A 22,792-nucleotide genomic window follows, 5' to 3' on the forward strand; every position below is an offset into this window, starting at 1 on the left:
GACTTAGTGCACTGATGAACTACAGTCTCTTGTTTGTATCAGCTGGGCTTATTCTCCAACTGTGACTAACTTACACACGGCTGCTAGAAAGGAAAAGACAGACAGACTCCTAAAGGATAATTTCTTTGTTTCTACCCCAAGTGTGCTAGGCAAATTGCCCGCAAAATGCAGCCTGGCATTCCATGGCAGCCTTCCAGTCCCTGAGTTGATTCAGTGGCTCTGACTCTGGCAGCGTATGCAGATGTGCATCCCACTGTACTTCATGAACCGAGTCCCTCAGGCATCCAACCCTGACCCTACCACAGTCGAACTGCCCTTTCGAGGTATTTCTCTATCAACTGATTATGGAGAGGCAAGTGCTACTGCATTTTATTTCCACAGTGATGAGTTTTTCTTCTCCTAGCCCTTTTTTCTCAGGGCTGAGATGCGTTGTGCATCTGGGCACATAAGCCTGGCAAAGCATCCTTCGTGGAGCTGAACATCAATAGTTTTGGAGAAAAGGAGCCCTACCCCTGCACGGCCCAACAAGCTGCATGCAGGAGAGTACATGCCGGACACGGGAACGGCGACAATGACCAGATCCAAAATTCCAATAATCACAAATTTACACCCACTGCTCTTTCAGGCAGATGTGACACAAAGCCTCAGGAAACGAATCAGGTGCCACTTTTTGAGCGATACCACTGCCCAGGTCTGGCAGGATCCCAGACTCCATACACACTGCTCGCCGTACCACTTTCCGCAAAGGTAGCTCTCACTGTAGCCCCAGCTGTGGGAAGGGACACAGGACACTTCAGCAAAGAAATAATAATCAGGATGAACGCTGCAGCTGTGCTCTGACACAAAACCTCGGATGTTTGCTTGGCAAAGTGCTGTACTCTCATTAAAGTTAGAAAAAAATAGAAGGGATATTTTGATCGTTTTTATAAAAGCTGCATACGTATCATTTATTTCTCATTGTTTCTAATTGCATGCAGCACACTTAATTGTCTCCTAATTCCAAGGGGAAAAGCACAGGTACCCTCTCCGACCCTAACATTTTCTTCTTGCTTCAGTGGGTGTCTGACACGCAAATAATTACAGACAAAATGCAGCAGGATGAAATTCCCAGACAGAAGGCAGAGGAATGCCTTCAATACAGACTCAGAGGAAAATACCATGTATGAATCAAAAGTACATGGTCTCCAAATCTCTTCGCAGAGGGCTCTCAGCAGCACACTCACATAGCTTATTGTATCAATCTTTGAAAGTTAGTGTAAATGCTCTCAACAGATTATGAAACAGTTGTAACAAAAGCTGGATTATCTGAGTATTTCTTAGGAAGATAATTAAATAAGGCATTTCACTGGGAGGAAGAAGAGTAGGCAAAATGAATGAAAGGCAGGCAGAAAGATGCACAGAAAGAAGGCTTAATATGCAATACAAACAAGAATAACTCAGCTGGCATTTAATTTTTAAAATAATAATAAAAAAATATCATGAAATATTTAAAGAGGTTTCCTTCAAATTTATTTTCATTCAAAAAATAGCACAGTCTTTTGACTAGCTATGATCAGCATTAAATTAAGAATCAGTATCTTCCTACAGCTACCACTGAAGATATCTACGAAAAAAATGAAGTGGTGACATTTTAAAGATATCTATTCCACACCTCTGGAAACTGCATTGCTTATTAGATATTCTGTTATATTGCATGAAGTTTTTTTATATCGGATTTTATGACTGAGTTTTTACTAGTTAAATGCCAGTGCCACAGAGAACTTTAGTAGCATAGCTCAACTATGAGAAAGAAAAATATTCTAGAACGAATAAAAATCTTCACTTTTATGTTAATGCCTTGAAAACTCAATCAAATTTCTCTTGAAGCTCAAACAGCACATTTTAAGCTTTTTATTCTCACACATGGAAAAAAAGACTTGCCTAAGAATATGTATTCTCATAGAAGCAGAAAATGAAATAAAACCTACCAGGAAAACATTCTACCCTTCAGAGAATGTGTTAATGACAGGAACCACACACCTATTGTTGCAATTTATTATTATTATTTCATGTTGGGAAATCAAGTTTTTGGTGAAAAGTCAACATCTAAGATGTTTCAGCTAAGAAAAGCAGAAAAGAGAGCTGAAGTTTGAGTGTCTTAAATTAACAGCAGTCTTTAAGTTGAACTTATTTCAGACTCCATTTCTTACAGAGCACCACAATTCCCCTCCTCTGTCTGTGGTACACCACAGCAGTCTCTCAAATACAGTGTATTACGCCTCAGAGAGGAGCAAGAGAGCTTCATGTACCTGCACAGTAATTTCCTGGAGGCAATTCTGTAGAACTACAAAATACAAATATTCTAGGTTTTGGACAAAACATTTGGAATTTTGCCTGAGGAGGGTTTGGGGATTACTTTTAATGTACTACAGTTTAAAAAAAAGAAAAAAAAAAAGGCACTATTTTCTGATAGAAAACATCTGCAGTATGATGTGCACAAACACAATTTTGCCTCAAAAAAAAAAAAAGCCTTGTTAGATTCGTTATTTTTGTATTTCTTCCCAGACCTAGCTTTTACTTACATGTATTTTAATCTAGCACTTCACATACACTTTAAACCAGATTATATTTGGTTTTCCACAGCTGCCTCTCAGGTTAGCCAGGATGACTATGTTTCTGTCAGCAGGTTTCCCCTAGCCCTCCATGACCACTTGGAGCACGCCTTTTGAGCCAGGCTAAGCGCCCCCCCGCAGTACTGAGAATGCTGGTCCGCTGCAGGAATGTCCTGGGGGTGACGGTCTTCGGCCAGGAATATAAGTGAGGTCATGATTTCACAAAAATCAAAGCAGGTTTTTATCCCTTTTCCAAAAAGAGTCCTGTACATGCAGAAAATGGTACAAATAAATTAATAAACCTGGGAAGTAGAGCTTCCATTTACCTGACGTGGCACTCAATTCAGATGAGAACCTGAAGGTTTCAGAGGGTGGAAAGCACCCTCAATGAACAGCGGTTTCTCTGAGCTCTCTGCATAAAGGGTGGCATCAACCAGTACTTCCCACAAGCAAAACCAAAACAGAACAAATCCAATAATGCCATTTAAATTAAATCACTGAAATAATTTTAGTTATGGGTATTAAATACAGTTGGATGTCATCTGTTTAGCCATGTCTGAAGATTAATGCCTGTATCTGCCCAAAGGACTTCCTCAATAAGCTATGAGACACGTTACACATCAAACAAATGCTCTATTTATGGGTGCAGAGGGGCAAAGGAAAAGAAGAAAAGAATTTTGCTGCAAGTGCAGCAATGCTAAAGGTGATAGTGCAGCAACTGGGTACTTTAACATACATCATAGGTAGTCTTACCTGTAAATGACAACTTTTTTGATGGTAACACTATGAGACTATTTTTCTTCTTCCTGGCTACTAATAAAAGCATGCTCAAAAAATCTCACTCTATGGTATCCTAACAGTGTAAACCATCATAGATTGGTGATCTCTAGGTAGCTGTTTCCATATTTTTCCTAACAGATGGTAGAGCAGTGGTGCCATTAAATGTAATTTCTTTTCATACAATTCTCTACCAGTACATTTTCTTCTTGTACATTAATGAAAACTCTGGTGGGGTCTGAGCCTCAGTAGCTCAGATATTCAGTACAGACTTTAATGAATACAGTACATTTGAGGAAAAGAATACTATCATCAGCAGATGTCAATGAACCACATGAGGAACGGGCCAGTGAAATGGGCTTCTATGAGAAAAAGTTTTGACCTCTGTGCAGGACATATCATTAATAATCCAAAGGAATATTTTTAAATTGCTATTCTACCTATCAGCTGCATCACAAAATGCTTTACTGGGTACAATAAGGTAGAGTCACAATAAAGAAAAAAAGAGCAGCAGAGGAGACAAATCTGAAAGTGAAATACAAGATGCAGTGCCTATAATTTGCTGAATTAGAGAAGAGGTAGAGAGGAAGAGTTTGGTAATGATAGTAATGAACTGATTCCGAAGACCTCAGGGGCCTGCTACAGCCAGCTCTCTGCAGGCAGCTTTTCCAGCTTGTTGACAAATGCAGTCATGAAGGGAGATATCCCAGACAGCTCTATACAGGCCAGGTCACCTCTGGCAGGGTTTATTTATGAGCTCACAGGCTCTGCAGAGATGCTTCCACTGCTTCTGGGGGATCAGATTCAGTGTGGGATAGTGGCTGAGCAAACAAAACCTGTCAAATCTGGGCTTGTCAGTGGCTGGCTTTCCCTGTCCTGCTCCTCTCAGCCCTGCCAGCTTTAGCATCCTGGCTCTGGCACAGCCTCGCACAAACATAGCTCGTCCAATGAGGGCTTCATTTGCTTCCATGGGGCTTTGCTCCTCCTTGAAATAAAATGGATGTATCTCTGTGGCTCAAAGTGGGTCTGACACTAGCAAAATCCCCCCTCCTTCTTTTCACATCCTGTGGTTTTGTTGCTGCTTGCAGTACCCCAGAGGCACAGTAAAGAGGTGAATGCATATTACTTTGGAAATGGGAAGATGCAAAAGGCTTGGGTCACCAGTGAAGAAGACTCTTCTAGAAGATAAAAGATGATGATACTCCTACAATTTGAATAGTAAGACCAGAGAGTAGAAATAAAAGATGGTCAATCAGCTATTAGCTAGAAACAACACTGTCCCCCACACTCTGCTGAGATGCCTGAACCTCCTGGTCAAAAAGACTTCCAGATGTGCTATTCTTACTGTACAAAATAAAAAGCTACAAGGTTCTCCAAATTCACAGTGTGTCCAGGAGAATGCAGTCAATAAGAAATGCTTGGTGTGATTACTGGCTTCAATCAAGTGTTTGTTTTGGAGTGGAAAATGGATTCCAGACGCAGAGACCAAAGTGGCAAACAGACTTCAGGACAGTCATGCACCACCATGGCGTGAAAGAGGTCCCTCATTTAAAGAAAAGGATTGTTTAAAAGGATTGTTTAAAAGCAGCAAGACCTCCACTGCCAAGGCAAGAGAATTTTGCCTGAGCTGAAAGACAACCTGGGAGAAGCATTTAATGATCCAAAGCATGTCTAGAATGGACTGAAGATGACACTACCCTGTCTACATTTCAGAAATGCTTTACTCTTTATTTCAGTCTCACACTTTTCCCCAGTAACGCCTGCATCAAGAACACACCTTGTTTGAAAGAGGACACATCTTTCGCAAGACAATCACTTGGAAGGGAAGTGCTTGAGGCTACGGCAAATCTGTCTCATCTATACATGACTTGTCCCAGCAGTTAACTATTCTCAGTGTTGGGGAAAAGGAAGAGAGACAAAGAAAACATTTTCTGGGTTAGATTTAGCCTCAGCTTGCAGCCACTGAATTTCTGTGAATGTTCCCACCCACTACTAAGAGCTTTCAGCAGTCAGGAGTCTCTCTTTTTTGAAGGCATGCACAAACTACAGTGAAGTCACGTTTAACACCCGTCCAGCTCCCTTCCTTGGGTCAGAGTGACTGCTTGTGCACCTGCTCCCTCAGCAGAACTCCTCTTCTCCAGCAAATACCATGGAGACGGTGCAGTATTCTGCAGTGACAGAACTAGTTGTCATCTTACTGCAGAGTTTGGAAGTACGGTGAAGAGCTGGATGGGAAATTACACTTTTCACTAGAATGCTTTCATAAAAAGAAACCTGAAAAATACAAAAGCCCTCCCCATATCATATGCAGCCAATTATATTCCTATTCATCTGGCCAGCATAACTCCAGGGGTCTAAACTTGGTGTCATGTCAAGTAAAAGCCCAGAGACAGCAGTTAGCTCAGGTGTCTGCTTAGATATCATTTAGAAGTCAGCATGCCTAGAAGTCTATATTGTGTTTTGCCAAACACCTGGCTCAGGACTTTTTTCAGGTCTGCTTTCTCTTGTTTTCCATCTTTTTCCTGCTCTAAGAAAGTAGTAGCTTCTTCTGCACCCAAGACTTAGCCTAGGGAAATCAAAGCAAAGCAAAATCCAAAGCCTGTCTCCTTTCAGAAGGACACTCCTGCAGTTCTGGTCCTCAGAGCTCCACTGAGCAGCCTGATTTATCTAAAAGGAGCAAAAATTATTTTCTGGTTTTCCACCCTGCAACATCCATTTTATTTTGTGCTAAGGCAAAGAAATGTATCTACCGCTGTCTTGTTCCTTGCAGTATAATGTATAGCAGGTTAAAGTCACAGTTCAGATCTCAGCAGGTTTCAGATTCAAATTCCATTATATATCAGGCTGTATTGGGTTTGCATGGCAAGGTTTTGGTGGCAGAGGGACTACAGGGGTGGCTTCTGTCAGAAGCTTCTAGAAGCTTCCCCCATGTCCAATAATGCCAATGCCATGTAGCTTCAAGTCGGACTCGCTACTGGCCATGGCCGACTCTATCAGTGACAGTGGCTGCAACTCTGGGATAACGTATTTCATACGGAAAGAACCCCTCCACAACTGCAGCTGGATAAAGGAGTGAGAACATGTGAGGGAAACAGCCCTGCAGACCCCCAGGTCAGCAGAGGAGGGAAGGAGGTGCTCCAGGTGCTGGAGCAGAGATTCCCCAGCAGCCCATGCAGCAGTCCACGGTGAGGCCGGCTGTGCCCTGCAGCCATGGAGGGTCACAGAGGAGCAGAGATGCCCTGCAGCCTGGGGAGGACTCCACGCTGGAGCAGGGGGATGCTGGAGGGAGGCTGTGACTCCATGGGCAGCCCATGCTGGAGCAGGCTCCTGCCAGGAGCTGTGGTCCTATGGAGAGAGAAGCCCAGGCTGGAGCAGGTTTGCTGGCAGGGAATGTGGCCCCCGGGGGGGGCCTGCTCCTGAAGGACGGCACGTCACAGGGGCACCCACGCTCGAGCAATATGTGAAAAAACACAGCTCGTGGGAAGGATTCATGTTGGAGAAGTTGGTGGAGGACTGTCTCCAGTGGGAGTGACCACACGCTGGAGCAGGGGCAGAGTGTGAGGATCCTTCCCCTGAGGAGGAAGGAGCAGCAGAGACAGTGTGTGATGGACTGACCACAACCCTCATTCCCCAACCCCCTACGCTGATGGAGGGGAGAGGGTAGAGAAACCAGGAGTGAAACTGAGCCCAGGCAGAAGGGAGGGGTGGGGGAAGGTGTTTTAAGATTTGGTTTTAGTTCTCACTATCCTACTTTGATATGATTGGCAATAAATTAAACTAATTTCCCTGAGTCGAGTCTGTTTTGCTGTGCTGGCAATTAGTGCCTGATCCCTCCCTGCCCTTATCTCAACCCACGAGTATTTTGTTATATTGTCTCTCCCCTGCCCAGCTGAGGAGGGCAGTGATGGAGCAGCTTTGAGGAGGCACCTGGCCTCCAGCCACGGCCAACCCACCACACCCGGCATTAGTGTTGTAGCAGAGAAACACAGAAGTAAGGTCCAAGACACACGAAATTTCTTATGTTCAGAAACTCTTTGTAAAGGTGGTCAGGGGGGTTTTTAGCTTCTACAAAGGCAACTTGGAATTTAAAATATCAACAAATTTCAAATTTCAAATGGATTAAAAACCAAACAAAACACCTGAAGGCCCAAACCAACAAACAGTAGGCAGTTTAGCTGAGGAAACTTCTATGCATATCCTGTTATTATAATGAAATTAGGAGAAACAAGTAGCTGTGTGAGCTGCCAAGCTAATGAAGCATGATTTCCAACCTCTCTCTCCCATGAGGGTTTTCCAAAAATCTAATAAAAGTGTAAGCTTCCTTATCTTTCTTCTTGTGGGTTTTAATTGGCTTTTCCCCCACAGCCTAGCATAAATATGTAATTTCTAATACTTTTGAGATTTCTCCTTCTCTGTTTGAAATGTGTCTGCTTGTTCAAAATCTTCGGAGGGTGGGAGGGGAGAATGGAGATAAACACCCACAGCATAACTTGCTTAGGTCTCATTTCCTTAGGAGACTCAGTGTACCACTATAAAGCTGCATTTAGCTTTCCCCTTGCCTTGGTTTGTACAACGCAGTGGTGCACTGTCCTGCAATCTCCGACTACAACCACCCCGATGGTCTGCCAACGTCACACACCCTGCTCGGAGTAGCAGCTCAGCGAAAAGAGGAATGTGGATCATGAACAGAGCCAAGCACCAGGGAAAACACATGGTTTTGATGCACATGTGCAAACCTCACCAAAGTGTTTCTGATAACCAAACATTAAAGATACATTAACATGCACAGCCAGGCCTTTCTATACAAATCTGTACAAATCACATTCATGAAGCAGCCTTTACATAAAGATCTTCCTGAAGAAATTCCCTTGCAGCTATGAAAGTGATTAGTGACCCCAGGGACATACAGGGTCCAAATGAATAATCACACTATCTGGAAATTAAACAACCAAAAAAACCCAGCACTTACAGTGACAGGTAATTTCTGATATTTTTGTTTCAAGACCCCTTACAGTTCCTTTCTACTCATTCTCTTTTAAGTTAAGGTTTCACAGGGATAATTCGAACATTATTTCAAACATAGTAGCCTATTACAGCAAGACATTTCTTGTCCACTTCCATTATTCGTAATTTCTGAAATGCTCAGGGTTAAAATATCTTTTTTTAGAGAAAGGGCAGCAGCTCCTATCAGTGAGTTGTCCAAAAGAGAGAGAGAGAGTGAAGCAGAGTTTTTACAAGTATTTTCCAACGCTTTCAAACTGTACTTTCAACAACACTCAACTGGCATTTCTGCCCCCTCCAACATAAGTATGGAATTAATTGGAAAGTTCACCAACTAGCTCTCAGCTGCCATAGAGTGTCTGAAGGCACAGAGAATGGGAGAAGGTTGTGAAGTGGCCTTCACAAATTCATGTGACATCGGGGCATAACAAAGGTCCAAACCCGAGGAAGCTTTCAATGTTCATGCTGCAAGTCTGAAACTTCCTCTAGAGACTGAACCAAAACCTACAGAAGCCAAAGGAATTTTTTCCATTGACTTTAAAAAGCTTGGGACCCAATGCCAAAGAAAGTTAAGGCACATACATACATATTGTTTTGTAAGAAAAATACAAGTCTTTCTGTCCTGTAGTACAGGTTTCTTGTTCTTTAGCTGTCTGTACCTGAATTGTGCTGTCTATGCCTGAATTTTTTGCTCCAATGTATGCCCATGCACCAACTTCTTACAGCCTTTATTCATGCAATGCTCCATTAGAATCAATGGAAATTTTCAAACAAATAAAATGACTGGATTTAGCATTCAACAACAAAGATATTTTGAAGACAACGAATCCCAGTCACCTGCTTCAGCCAGATATCTTGTCTTTGGTTCAACTAAGAAATTTAAGATGAAATCAGAAACTCAAATTCTAGCTTGACTTTCTTTCTTATTTGACCATACTCACAGCTTTCTCAGCAGTGAATCAGGAAAAGATTTCAGCCTTCTTGACCTACTTCCTACCTCCAGCTCTCACCTAGACTTTACTATAGACATGTTAAAATTATTACCATTCTTCTCTATCTGCGTCACAGTTGCAAAAATATCTCATATCCAGACAACTTTCTTCCAGTCCACATGCACACTGTTGAATGCCCGGAAGAGATCCTCCCCAGTAAAGATGCTTTTCATTGGCACGGCCAACCCACCAAGCAAATGGCATTCCATCTGGATGAAAGGGAAGGAGGGGAAAAAGGAGAAAGAGAGAGAGAAAGAGAACTTGATAAGCAAATTGGATTCTCCCGAGAATGAAAAAGAGAATGGAGGTGAACATGTTAAATAATACTGAAGGAAAAGATGTGAACTACAGACAAAGTAACAAACCATAAACTTTGCCCAAGTTCTGTTTTATGGAATACAGGTTGAGAAAGCAACAGTTCTCTAGTAATCCCTTTGGTTTGAGGAGCACATGTTTTACCCATAGGGCTCACATGCCAATCACCCACAAGAACCTTGGTGTGTTTCAGCTGCAAAGACTTTGACGTGCGAAGCCAACACCACTGTCTGCACCAGCTGTGTCCAGTGTTTCTGTGTGACACCCGAGGGGTGATCTGATCACTGAAGGAGCCGGAAAGCAATTCTTCTGCCATGACTCGCACTGCACGGCTGTCATGAGTGACCCAGTACTAACAAGGATCTCTTGCAGAGCCTACCTGTTTTGAAGGGGACTAGCTCTTAAATCAGGATTTCTTACCTTAAGACTCACATATAAAGAGCAAAAATCTTCAGAAATAACACACAACTGACCTATTACCATGGGCTTAATACAGTTCCTCTCAAAATTAAGACCAAAATATGTACTGGTTTCTAAGGGAGCAGGACTAGGGATTTTAATGTGCTCTCCAAGGGTAGAATTTTCAAATGTAAAGCTCCATAAGGTATTAAAATATCTTAGATTAAGAACCCAGGTAGGAGATAAGTGGGGAAAAGATTTCCCTACTTAGGAATTAATTTGTCTGTGTGAAGTTATTTTCTATCTACAGGAGCTCTAAAATCTATGTATTTATATAAACCAAGACAGTTTTTGTTTAAATTTCATAATCTGTCATACATCAAGCATTAAATATTAATAGTCAGATACAGTAAGCAGATTCAAATGTAATGAAATCCATGGATTAACATTTTGCCAGGATTGACTTTGTCTTCCAGCTCAGATAACTTTTTCATTGACTTCTTAATCCTTAAATCAAGAAATATAATCAGTTACACATACAGGTAGATGGCAAAATTTTGCAAAATTGACATATCAAGACTTTTTGATCAAAGGAGATTGGAAAAATAAACTGCACTGCTAATGTAGAAAAAGTATCAGTTCATTTTTCTGCTTTACTAACATTATTAGTTGGGAGTATTCCTCATTATAGAAAGCAAGAAAGTCTAAAATATGAAATGCAATCAAGGTTAACTGTAGAGTGAAAGGGACTAATTAAAACGAGTTTTAGATTCACTTGGCAAAAATAATTTGTATTTGTTTTCTTTCTAAGCTTAGACTGCTGAACTGTAATTTAATGAAAAAAGGAAAATAAAAGTAAGTGTAACTCCATTCTCATGATACCAACAATTAAGAAATGATGAGTTTGACCAATACCCAGTGGTACTCATTAGAAAAGCACAATTCAAGAACATCTTACAAAAATGTGCACACTCGTTTTAGTTGTCATAGTTCTGTCAACACATTTGTTTTCTTTCTTTTCAGCTGATTTTCTTGCAGAAGTTTATTGCTGTGGCCAATGAAACAAGTCTATTCTTGGGAAATTACTTGGTAAAGCTTGGAATAGTAATGTTAATTGAATAAAAGGGTGATTTGTCTGGGATTTGAAATAGATATTATACAGAAGTGCTTCATCTAATTTTAAAACTGCCCACTTTGGAAAAAATACTTAGATAAAGATAAATCCTTCAGGCCATCAGCAAATAATGGCATTCATTAATCAAATTCAACCTATGTCTTAGAATCTTTTGGCAGAAGTCATTACACACTTAAACATAACAGTGAAATAAGCAATCATTCACAGGAATTAAGACTGAGTAGTTTTCTGATGTCTTTTTCAGATCTGTTGTTATTTGTTTTATCGAGCAATACCAAACAAAAACATGCACATTTAGATTTATGATATAGACTGGGGAAGTGGTAGAGGCACCACAGTTTGAGTCATTTACAACTAAATTAAATACAGTGCTAAAAAATAGAGCATTCAACATTACAGGGAACAATCTTATATCATCAAGGGAACAGACTTTAAAAAAAGTGTCTTTTCCAAAATTCTATTTTTTTAGGCACAGTTCTGCCACCCTTTACTCAAGATGAGTAAATTCTTTCTCCCTAACTAGTCCCTGAGCAATCAACTGTAGTATTAAGGAAAATTATGCCCTGATTATTCAAAACTCTTTTCCACGTACTTAATTTTTAACGTATGAGAAATCGCAGAGCTGTTCGGCAAAGCTCTTAAATCTAAGGTACTTCAGCAACGTCCACAGTGTTTAGGAATTACTGAAACATATTGCATATCATACACCTGCAATGCTGAAGTACTGCAATATTTCACCAACAATGGAAATCAATCTATCCCCGAGTTCTTTCCAGAAAGTTTACCCTGTTATACCTTGACAAAGCTGGAAGGTGCCTTGCACTGAGCCTGAGTTTGGCCAACAGGCATTGATTAAGACTCTTTCTTCTAAGCCTGTAGATAGTTGCAATATCTTCACTTCTGTAACCATGGCATTATCATTTTTTCAAAGCATTATCAATTCTCCACCACCTCAAAATGAATGAATTTCCTTTCTGTGACAATGCCACAGACTAAGTCCATGATGTTAATCAAGGAATTAATATGGCCCTATAAACTAATGGTTACACAGGTCAGCAGAATTCCACTTTAAAATTTCTAAGCTAAAATGTCCATTTAATATGAAGTGTTACTAATTCTTCATTCTGTGCTTACACTGTACCTAGTAACACATTATTTGGTCAAAAAAGCTAGTCAAAAGCCTACTTCACAAATAAAAGTATTATTTGCCATGCATTTTTGTCTATTTAAAACTGGGGAAAAAAAAAATCTGCCCTAATAAATGTATTAAGGTTGTCTTCAAACTCTGAAGGAGAATATGTGTGAAAAATTCCCAAAGCAAGTCAGCCCCAAATGATTGAATTCACCAGCAAAAGAACAAGAGACTAGAAGTTTCTTTCAAGTGATTCCTCCCTGTATTGCTTAAGCTGCCTTTGGAAGGTTTAATTTTGATAAAATCCTCAAAAAAGTCTATTTTATTTTTAATTTCCTGCAGAAGACAATAATCCTTTCTGTGATGAAGCTGCCTGGTATCCTCTAAGAACAGCTGTGATATTTACATCACTGTTTTTAGCATAATTAAATATGGTATTGAATAAAAGAACTGAGGAGGCAGACAGTGTTTGGTGTCAAACCAAGTACTGCTACTCGTTCACACTGTCAGGCACAGGCTGCAGAGAGCAAGGTTGGCACATGTCTCCTGAAAGGAAAGAACAAGGGCACTCATCTTCAGCTGACCATCTTGCCATTTCCCTGTCTCCACAGGCTGGTTCTTTGTGGTCTATTATTGCTCTATTCACACTGCACATACGTATCTGAGTAGCCAGCTGAGACTTTGGAAACCCTGGCATATAGGAGACTGAAACGCACGGACAGCAACTCAGTTTTTCTCCATCCAGCAAGGCACAGAGAGTAAGCTCCTTTCAGATGGCACTTCTTCGGCACATCTCCATTACCTGCTCTATCAACACGCTTAACCACACTGCTCGTTGTTAGTTCTCTGCATGAAACCAGTCCGAGCAGAAGCCAGGCTGGCACGCGCTGCGCAGCTCACGCCCAGAGGCTGAGGACTGTGAAGAGAATAGCAGACACATGAAGGTTGTTTCCAATGGTCCCTAGGAGGAGATGCAGATTGAGATCAAATTCACCTGCAATGCGCATCTGGCTGTCGAAGTGACGAGAATGGCTGAACACATACTCCATATCCCTTACCGGCTCACAAGACGTCTGTCCTCTTAAACCTCCCTTGTACTGACAGTTCTCTCCTTTTCTGTATACAAAGCCATGTATTTTTAGCCGTATTATATTTAAATTATTCGTCAATATTTCTCTGCATGATTTACCAGGGTGTTCTTGCAGTTGCAACAAACAAAAATCTAAAAATGGAACTATAACAAGATAAACTAGATCCCTGGTAAAACTCCTGTGCTGTGTAAACCTAAAGTCTGACCCCATAATTACACAGCCCCAACACAGGCAAGGTTTTTGGGGTATCCAAGTTACTGAAACATGTCAGTGAAAGGTTTTTTCCGCCACCACGGCAAGTCAATTTATTTCTGACTGTTGATCACTGAAACCAAATTTCATTGAAATTTCTCTTGGTAATCTTCATTTTTTTCTCCAAAGTCAAACTGAGTTAAGCAGAACCAAATTTGTTAAATCTTACGTCTATACATCTTACTGATAAAAACGTAGACTAATTTATATCTATGCTGTTTTCTCTTAAAAGGAAAGATTGACCTATCAAGAGATAGTAAAAACTGGGAAAATATTGACTGTAGAATTGCATAAAGTAATCAAAGCCAATTCTTCACTACTGCACTCAAAAGTTAAAATATCTGTTTGCACTACCCACTTGAACAATATCAAATTCTGAAAATGGGTCACCTGATACACTGAACATTACGTGAAACAAGCAGCAGGTTTTTTTTGTACGTCTGTATATGTACCCACATATGGATATGAGGCAATTTCACCTGAATAACTGAATGCAGAGGCCGATCCAGAGTACAAAATATAACCTCAGATAATCCATTTTAAAAGGCTCTTGAAAAAACGGAGAAAGGTGTAAGAGAGTGAGAACAAGGGAAAACTGTGACTCTACTTTTTGGTAAGAGTTTACCAAGGTCTTGTTTTCCCACGTTTGCATTTTTTCCATTGCAACATTTTTCTAGCCTTTTTTAAAATCAAAATTTTAAATGTTAAATTGAGGCAAAATCAAATTCTTCCTCTTTGGCTTTTTCAGCAGAAAAAAAATCCCATATGCTTTTGATAAATCAAAAAGAAAGTGTTTATAATAATTCTAGACAAATTGGAGAAATATTCCCTATTTAGTAGGCAACACAAAATTACTACATTCTTAGAGGCTGCTTGTTCAGTGAAGAGGTCTATGGCATTAATGACCTGGAACCGGTACTGGTTTAAATGACAGCTCACACCTCTGGGAGAATACACTAACAACATAAAGCAGGGTGAACTCAGGCTGCACTAACCAGTATGTGCTACCCATTCTTTGAGGTTGATGCTGAGATTCAACAGTGAAAAAAGTTGCTCTTTGGTTTGCAGTCGTCGGTGAGGGTCTCGTGGCTCTGCCCCAGCCAGAGGGAAGCAACATCTGCCCTCTGAGGTGGCAGGCTCTCTGCACTTCACAACCAAACCCATGAGTTTAACCCGAGATCAGATTATCCTGGGGAAAAAATGCATGTATGTAATATGGACCAGGGAAAAAATGAGAATCCCCAATGACATGGTTCCTTTGAACGTTATTCACTAAAGGATCCACCAAATCGTCCAGTTGTTTTTGTACCATACTACTGTGGACACATACCCGCTTTATGCATGGTTCTTCTCTTTTCAGTACAGCTATAACGACCATCTAACATTTCCTCCCTATTACCCAAAAACCTTCCTCATGTCAATTGTGCAACACAGTTTTAGTGTCCTTTTTCTTTCTTAAACCTGTAACCCACATAGCACTACCCTAATTTTCAGACATGACAAACACGACTGCATTGGAAATCATGGCTGGTCAAACAGCACAGCAAAACAGATGCCATCCTGTACTGAGTAGCAACGCTGCTGGGCAGTGTTACTAAGATTCGCGCTGAGTTTGATCTCAAGTTCTGGTCAACCCTTATTCAGAGCAGCTACCCAAAAGTGAAGTAGTTCTGACAGATCCAGCGGATCTATCCTACTCCCTAGGCAAATGTTACTTCATCCCAATGTCTCTCATTTTAAAATTATTCGCTGAAGTGTGGTTAGGAAAAGGGGAAAGAAAGGCAGTAATCTGCTGACATACTGTCCTGTTTTTCAGCTTTGCTGCCAAGATGTGCTGCTTTCATACAAAGTAGCAGGCTGAAGAAAAAATCACGCAGCAGCATTTGCCTGCATCTCTTTCAGCAGGGAAACCGCATCTCCCTCTGGAGCAGCTCTTATCATGGTGTGCTCTGTTCTTCCTGGAGTTGTTAAGATATTCTCACAGATGAGAATGGGCAGGAAGAAGGTAAATAAACATGGACCTTTGCCTCTCCTAGATTTAACAGAAGGATAATGAGCAGAACTGCTGGGCTTCAAGGACAGAGTTGTGCCATCGCATACCAAGAGCGCTTCAGTAAAAGCAAAATCATCATCAAACCTTTGAAAGGCAGATTTGAGGATGGGCATAAGGAATTCAGACCCAAACATTTTTATATGCTGAGGAAGTTTGAATATACATCCAAACTACAATTTTATGTTTTGTGAATGTCTCTGCTGAAGGCCAAAGAAGGCTGAAAATATTATGAGTACTTGCATTTTGCTTTGCCAGCTCAGGCTGGGTTGCTTTCTCAGTAAATGTCTGGCCAAGAAACAAATTTCCTGAAACACGCAAGTGGGACTGCAGACAGTAACAGAAACTATGGGAACAGCTGAAAGTGTGCAGGTTGGGGAAAAAACCACAACAACAACAAACCAACCCAAAACCAAAATTACAGACAGGATTACAGCTTTTAGGGACAAATGATAAACCAGAGAAAACATCAGCTTTGAGTCCTTAGGAGTTTTGCTGAAGACAAACTATTTATCCTACCCTACTGAAACAAAGAAAACAATATTCTATTTCCTTTATCTCCTGCATTCCAGCTCAGCTTCACTTCAAACTTGTCCCTCTTGCTTTCAACTCCTTTTCTTCTTCCTCATTCCCCTCTCTTTTCCCATTTTCTCTGTTTATCCTAATTCCTCCAGGTATGTTCAGATAAACAAGCCCCTGTATTGCCTTAACAGACAGGCCTATGAGACTGATGCATATCCTGCCACATCCTGACTCTGTGCTGGGACCAGAAACCCATCGATGGCCTGGATTCAGCTGCAAGTGAAAAACGACCATGGACAAGCCACACAGTGAGCTCCAGCATGACCCTGCCTGGGCCAGAGGGGCAGGTCCTGCTCAGCAGATGTCTTATGTCACAGGTATAGCCAGTAAGAATAATGGCAATAGGATGATGCTACCACCTGTTGCACTCACACTGCTCATTCAGCTCCTGTGTGTTCATTCTCACACTCTTACACTGGTGCCATCTTGCCCATTTCCACTGGAAGGCCATCTCCTGCAGTGGCTCAATACAGCCCAGGACAATGGTCTTTCATACTTAATCAGTTCTGCATAAGTCTAAAAACAGTTAGTGAGAGTAAATAGTAGCAAGTGCTGAACTAATGGATCAATAAACAGAAGACAAACCAGACCTTGTCATTCCAGTTCTTGGGAAAACGCCATGGGATACTGAAGGATCATATGTGATTAAGATCAACATTCCTCCATGGCTCTTTGTCTCCGTTGGCCTCTTCCAAGAGGAAGACAACAGGAGTGACATTTGCAGCCGCTGTGCATGCACCTAACACCGCAGACCAGCCTCTTACTGTCCTACTGAGGTCTACTGCTTTTCTTCAGAACTTTATTAAAAGTTTTTATAATGGATGTGAAAGGGCTACAGGTTAAGGAGAGACTACTGAACTAAGGCACCTTATAAACTACTGTAAAGTGAGGGAAGTAGTTTATCATAGCAGTTTTTGTTAAATGCTATTTAAGTTTTCATAGAGGAAAGCAATTTCAGAGCCTAGAAATAACATCGCAAAGGACAGAAGAGAATTGAAGCATCAAAGACTATGAATGCTGCATCAAACTGTAAACCAATCATTTCACCACAAGCAAACTTAGTATTCAACTATTATTCATGGAAATGTTGAAGTGAGACAACAACTTTTACAGAACTGTAAAAACTACATTAGAGCAACCGTCCCAGGAAAGGCTAACAGGAAGAACCACTTTGCAGCACATTCATTCATTATTATTTTCCAGGGATAAAAAAGGCCAGATCCAGCAACTGGCAAAATGCATCTGGCTCCAGTGAAATCAGAGTAGTCATGTTGATTTGCAAGCAATGAGCATAAGGCTGTTCACAGGAGGACAGAATGGTTGAGGCTGGAGGGGATCAATGGAGACCATCTAGTCCAATCCCCTACTTCAAGCTGTTCTAAAACAGATTCAGGTTGCAAGAATTCCTTAGACAAACTCTGTGCCTGTCACTGAGGCAGGTAAAAGCACCCTCTACTCTGCAGGTATGCAGCAACTGAAATAAAGCCCTGAAGGATCCATTTTTAAAGGGAGTAAAAAAGGAAAATTAATTGGGTATTTGGTCCATTTATTCTTGAAAGATCCATTGCGACAGCTCAAGCTCTTGGGACAGAGCACAGATGAAGACTAACAGAGGGACCCTACCTGCAGCACTTTGTACCTCGGGCACTCAGTGTGGTGCAACAGTGGAGCTGTACAGCAAAGCCCCCAGCTCTGCACAGCCCCCAGGCTCTCACCTGCCTACCAGCCCAAGCCCATCATCAAGAGAATCCACAAAAACCCAGGTCTACAGCCTGTCCTAGCAGTAGTCTGGAAGCCAGGGCATATCTCAGAGCGGGTTGCTCAAGGTTATGGACACAAGTCAGCTGGAGTAAAGTCAGGTAGAATTAATACAAAGTTTAACCTAGTCCTTGCAGGAACTCATGGAAGGTTTGCTAGATCATGCCCACAGCAAAATGCAATTTGATAGACTAGAAAAAGAAAATAGATAAAATGGGGACATTTGGGACATTTAATAGGGGACTGGATGAGCTACAGAAAAACATGCTGTGGAAAGCAATCTTTGCTTGGTCCTTTGGGAGAAACTACATAGACTAATAACAGTTCTTCTCCCCTCCCTTTATTGTGAAAAGTGTCTGAGTAAAAATGGAATTACCTTACTCAACAGAACTGTTTCCTGTATATGCAGTTTTAACTACCAGCATTAATAATGAGAAAAGTAACCTTATTATTACTTTTTTTCCCTCCTGTTCACATTGCACCACTACAGTCACTAGTAACTAAAATGGACTGTCTTCTGATCTGACAACCCTCCACAAAAGACAGATTAATTTTGTTTCTGTTGTACTTGTGATGGCAGCTTCTAGGAATAATAAAAAACTAGATTTGGGTATAGAGAATCTTTATTAGTAACTCTGATTCATGAAGCAATGAGAACACACCTTGCCTTTCAGCTCCCAGGTTAATACAGCATGGCTGACACTTAGAGAGTAACATCTATTTACACGGAATGAATCTGATCAGAAAGTCATTGGGACAAAGTCATTTCCACAGAGTGCCTTTCTGAAGTGTAACCACTAACCAGTTTCTCTAAGTGGCTGATAATAACTACTGAATTTTATGGCTTAGATTGATCTTGAAGAAATCAGAAAATATCATCAGTAAATATGCTGAATTTCTGAATTGGAATAAAAATAGAAAAACAGTCTTAATAGAACATAAATTAGAAGGGATAATAACATATTATTAATCACTTTGAAGCTGCAATCCATAATTAAATAAATTGGGGGATTTTCTTAAAACTGATAATATCACTCAGATATTATTGGGAGGTTGCTTCTGTTTTGGAAAGAATCCTTTGGAAAATGAGATGTGAACATCTCAAGTTCCCTGTACAATTAATTGGACAAATAAGCATCTTTGGTAAGAGGGAAATCCTGTATGATTCCCCACGCAGCTTATATAAAAATGCCAGAGGTTGGTTTTAAAAAGAGTGGGAAACCCCAGTATATTTAAATTTATGCTAAACAGATGTAAAAGTCCCCTTGCAGAGCATGCAACATATTTGCTGTACTCTAAAAGACAAGCTTTGTAAACAACCAAAAAATGAAACCAACACCCAGAAAACAGTTTAGAGAATAATCCAAGCACATTGCTGAGTGTTAAACTAATTATGAGCCAACAAGGCAGCCTGGACAAGTAGAGCAAAAACCATGCTCTTAGCCTCTCCTCCTACTCTTCTGTCACATCCCTACTGAACTGAAATGTCTCAGGGCCAGTTGAACTGGGCTGTTTTATTTTTTGCTTCCAAAACGTGTTAGTCAGCAAAAGACAACACTCAGTTGTACTTACTATGATCATAACAGCACTCATTGGAATGTCCAGCACAGCAGTGGGGAAAGTCCAGCAATAAGCACTTTATCAAAAAAACTGACCAAACTGCATCCCAGTATCTGGAAGAGGCTAGAAGCATTACTGCAACCCATTAAACTTCTTTATAACCTGATGTGTTACAACACATTACAGATCAATGGTGAATAAATAACTACTGATTTGACACTGTTTTCAACTCCTGAGCAATTCTACTTTCCTCAGTGTTACAATTAATGCTAGCAGTTAATGTCTTGAGCGGTGGAATCAGAAACACAACTACAATAAACAAAAGCAGTCAAGTTTCAGCTTAAGGATATACCCAAACTGCAGCATGAGGTTGGTTCAGCTGTCCCCATCTCAGGCTGCAATTACAGTTCTGTTGGCCAGAGCAACAGGGGCATCATTTGTCATCCTCAGGAAGGCTGGAGTGCTGTGAAATTGGGCACTTTGGAAAAATGCAGCTGTAGCAGAACACATGTATAAGCAAGACCATGAAATGAACTGGCTCCAAGCCAGCACATAAGGAGAAAAACAAGAGAATATAAACAAAAAAACCCCATAGAATAGTGTACTCAGAAGATGCTCCTATTGATATATCCTGACCAGCTTTAAAGGTCAGGATGACAACAATCTGTCTTCTCTCTGGAACAGCTTAATCAATTTGCAGCTCTTTTTTCTTCGCCCTGTTAGCAATGAGTTTACATCTTTCAAACAGACCTTCTATTTAGTTTTTGTTATTTAATTGGTCTCAGGTTCCTGTATATCACTCTATACAACTGCAGCAAACAGAAGGATATATACATGGGTGTGTATATATATGTTCATATACAGACAGTACTGGACAGCATGTGAACTGCTCAGCTGTGCTCCATAGCTCTACTGTCACTAAGAGAGATCATTATTCAGCTGAAGAGAGAGTTTTCTGCTCCTGGAGCAGAAGGAAGAGCTCAGCTGTAGCCTTACCACTGCAGTGAATACTGGAACGGGCAGAGGCTGCAGAAGGATGACAGCCATGTAACCACGAGAAGCCACCAGTCCTTCCTCATTTTCCAAATGCTGAACAGAACCTCATGGAGACACAGACTCCTTCCCCCATCACACACACTACAGAGTGGGGATGGGGACTGCAGCGGCTCTGGGAAACGTACCAGCATACACCCAGTATCAAAGAGCCAGCCACAAAGCTTAACAGTTTTCAGAGACTTGCCCTCTGGGCAAGATCAGGGCACCTGACCCCCATCCAGCAGAAGATGACCTGGCCTCAGTCACTGATTTCTTGGCAGTAGTGGAGCACAGCCCTTGACTCGTGAGAGAATTCCATCTGCCACATCAGTTACAAAGATCACATAGGCTGCCATGAGCACACCAACTAATTTTTTTCTTTTTCTTTCTTCCCATGGAACATTCAGTCAACAAGGTCACAGTCCTTACTATCAGAGTAATTAATCTTGTGTTCATTTAATCTGATTTTCAGCACTCAGCTGAGATGGCTACTTCTATGTGCGTTCTGTATTTAACGGCAAGATAAAGAACCACCTTCGGAACCATTCAGTCAACCTCTAAGCTTCATGAAGAATCAAGATCTATACACACAACGTAACTTTCCATCACAGGACTTTCATCACAGCTGATGAAACACAAACCTTTCTCATGGGCTGCATCACAGCTGTGAATCAAAACCTCACAAGATGTATCACATATATCACCATCTTTCCTTCCAGCAAGTAAGGCTCCTTAACTGAATGCACCTTCCTCAAGACAAGTATCACCTACTACAAATCCTGTTTACTGCTGGTTTGGAGAGACATAGGCACCTGCCTCATGTAGTGATGATGCTTGGGTGGGCAAGGTATGTATGTCGTTAGAGTTCTCAACAGCTATGCAGAAAGTAACTGGGCTCTAGCACTTCCATTTCACTGTTTACATCACTTGCCTGCTTTATTTTCAAGACACAGAGTCCCAAGGGGCCAGAGGAAATGAAGTCATGGACAAGATCAAACCCAAGACTCGTATTTTAGAGCCAGTGCCAGATCAGACATAATGGGAATCCCTGAGGGGCAACTATTAAAAATATACGAGAGCACCTCCCTCCAACCTCTTCTCTCTATGCATATGCCTGCATGCGTATGTACGCCTCCATAGTGGAAGCTTTTCCACTTAGGTTTACATTAAGGAATTAATAAATATAAGTTATACATTTATGGCTGTAATATACTCCTAAGGATTATGCTTTTTCTCACATCTGAAGAGCAGAACAAATGCAAGGGCAAACATTACTCTGATGTATGCTTCATTACGGAACAGACTGCAGAAACAATCAGCAATATGCAACCTCTTGTAAAGAAAAGTGACAACTTTCTCCCCTTCCCCTCCTCTATCGCCTTTTTTTCCCTCCCCTCACCCGCTGACAAACAACATTTGGCAATGTTGACTCTGTGCTGTATATTTTCTTCCACTCACATGCAACTGGTCAAGATAAGGTGCAGATGCCCCGAGATTCAGGTAAGCTGGGCTGCATTATGCTGTAAATTCAGAGATACAGAAAACTGATGCGCATAAAGGAGCAATCCCCTAATACAGGAAGAAATGTTTTTTGTCTGAATTTGGGCTTCTTTTCTCTTCTGTACTGTGAGTAAATGTTTTAACCTTACAGCTTTACTTTTAAATAAAATACATAAATGACTCCCAAACAGCTGGCCTACTTAACACTACTATGTAAACATCTGTTCACATTCATGCATGCAAATAAGTACATCAGCTAGCAAGTCTCTTAGGCTCAGATTAGTCTTTATCTAGTCTTCCCAGAAACCACTGGGGTGGAGGCCAACAACTGTATGAAAGGGGAGGAAAGGGAATTCTTAAGCTTTTTTTTTTTTGAGAATTGATCCTTGGAGAAAAGACGGATGATGGAAAACATAAAAAACCTCAACTTCCATGCTTTCTATTTTTCAGTATGTTTGCTTTAATGGAAGTTTTCTTTGCTGTCTCTTTGTGGCTGTTTCCTACCTCATCACATATGTTAGCAGCTTGTTCTATAAACGGACATCGTGTCATATTTTTATTCCCCTTTATTCAAAACCATCTTTGCAAAGTTCCAGAGAACCCAGGCCTGCTCCTGCTGAAC

At 41.0% G+C, this 22,792-nt stretch overlaps 1 protein-coding gene across 1 annotated transcript in view; it reads right to left on the reverse strand.

The window, feature by feature from the left end:
* CNTNAP5 (contactin associated protein-like 5) overlaps positions 1-22,792 on the reverse strand; it is a gene marked incomplete at its 5' end in the record, with an annotated part of 82,132 nt that overhangs the window by 45,316 nt on the left and 14,024 nt on the right. The window contains one exon of the mRNA XM_010151141.1: positions 9,414-9,570. Within this exon, the coding sequence (XP_010149443.1) occupies positions 9,414-9,570 (157 nt within the window). The remainder of the gene's footprint in view (positions 1-9,413; positions 9,571-22,792) is intronic.

The sequence above is a fragment of the Eurypyga helias genome, unplaced genomic scaffold (assembly GCF_000690775.1).
Source record: "Eurypyga helias isolate BGI_N326 unplaced genomic scaffold, ASM69077v1 scaffold1170, whole genome shotgun sequence".
Taxonomy (NCBI): Eukaryota; Metazoa; Chordata; class Aves; order Eurypygiformes; family Eurypygidae; genus Eurypyga; species Eurypyga helias.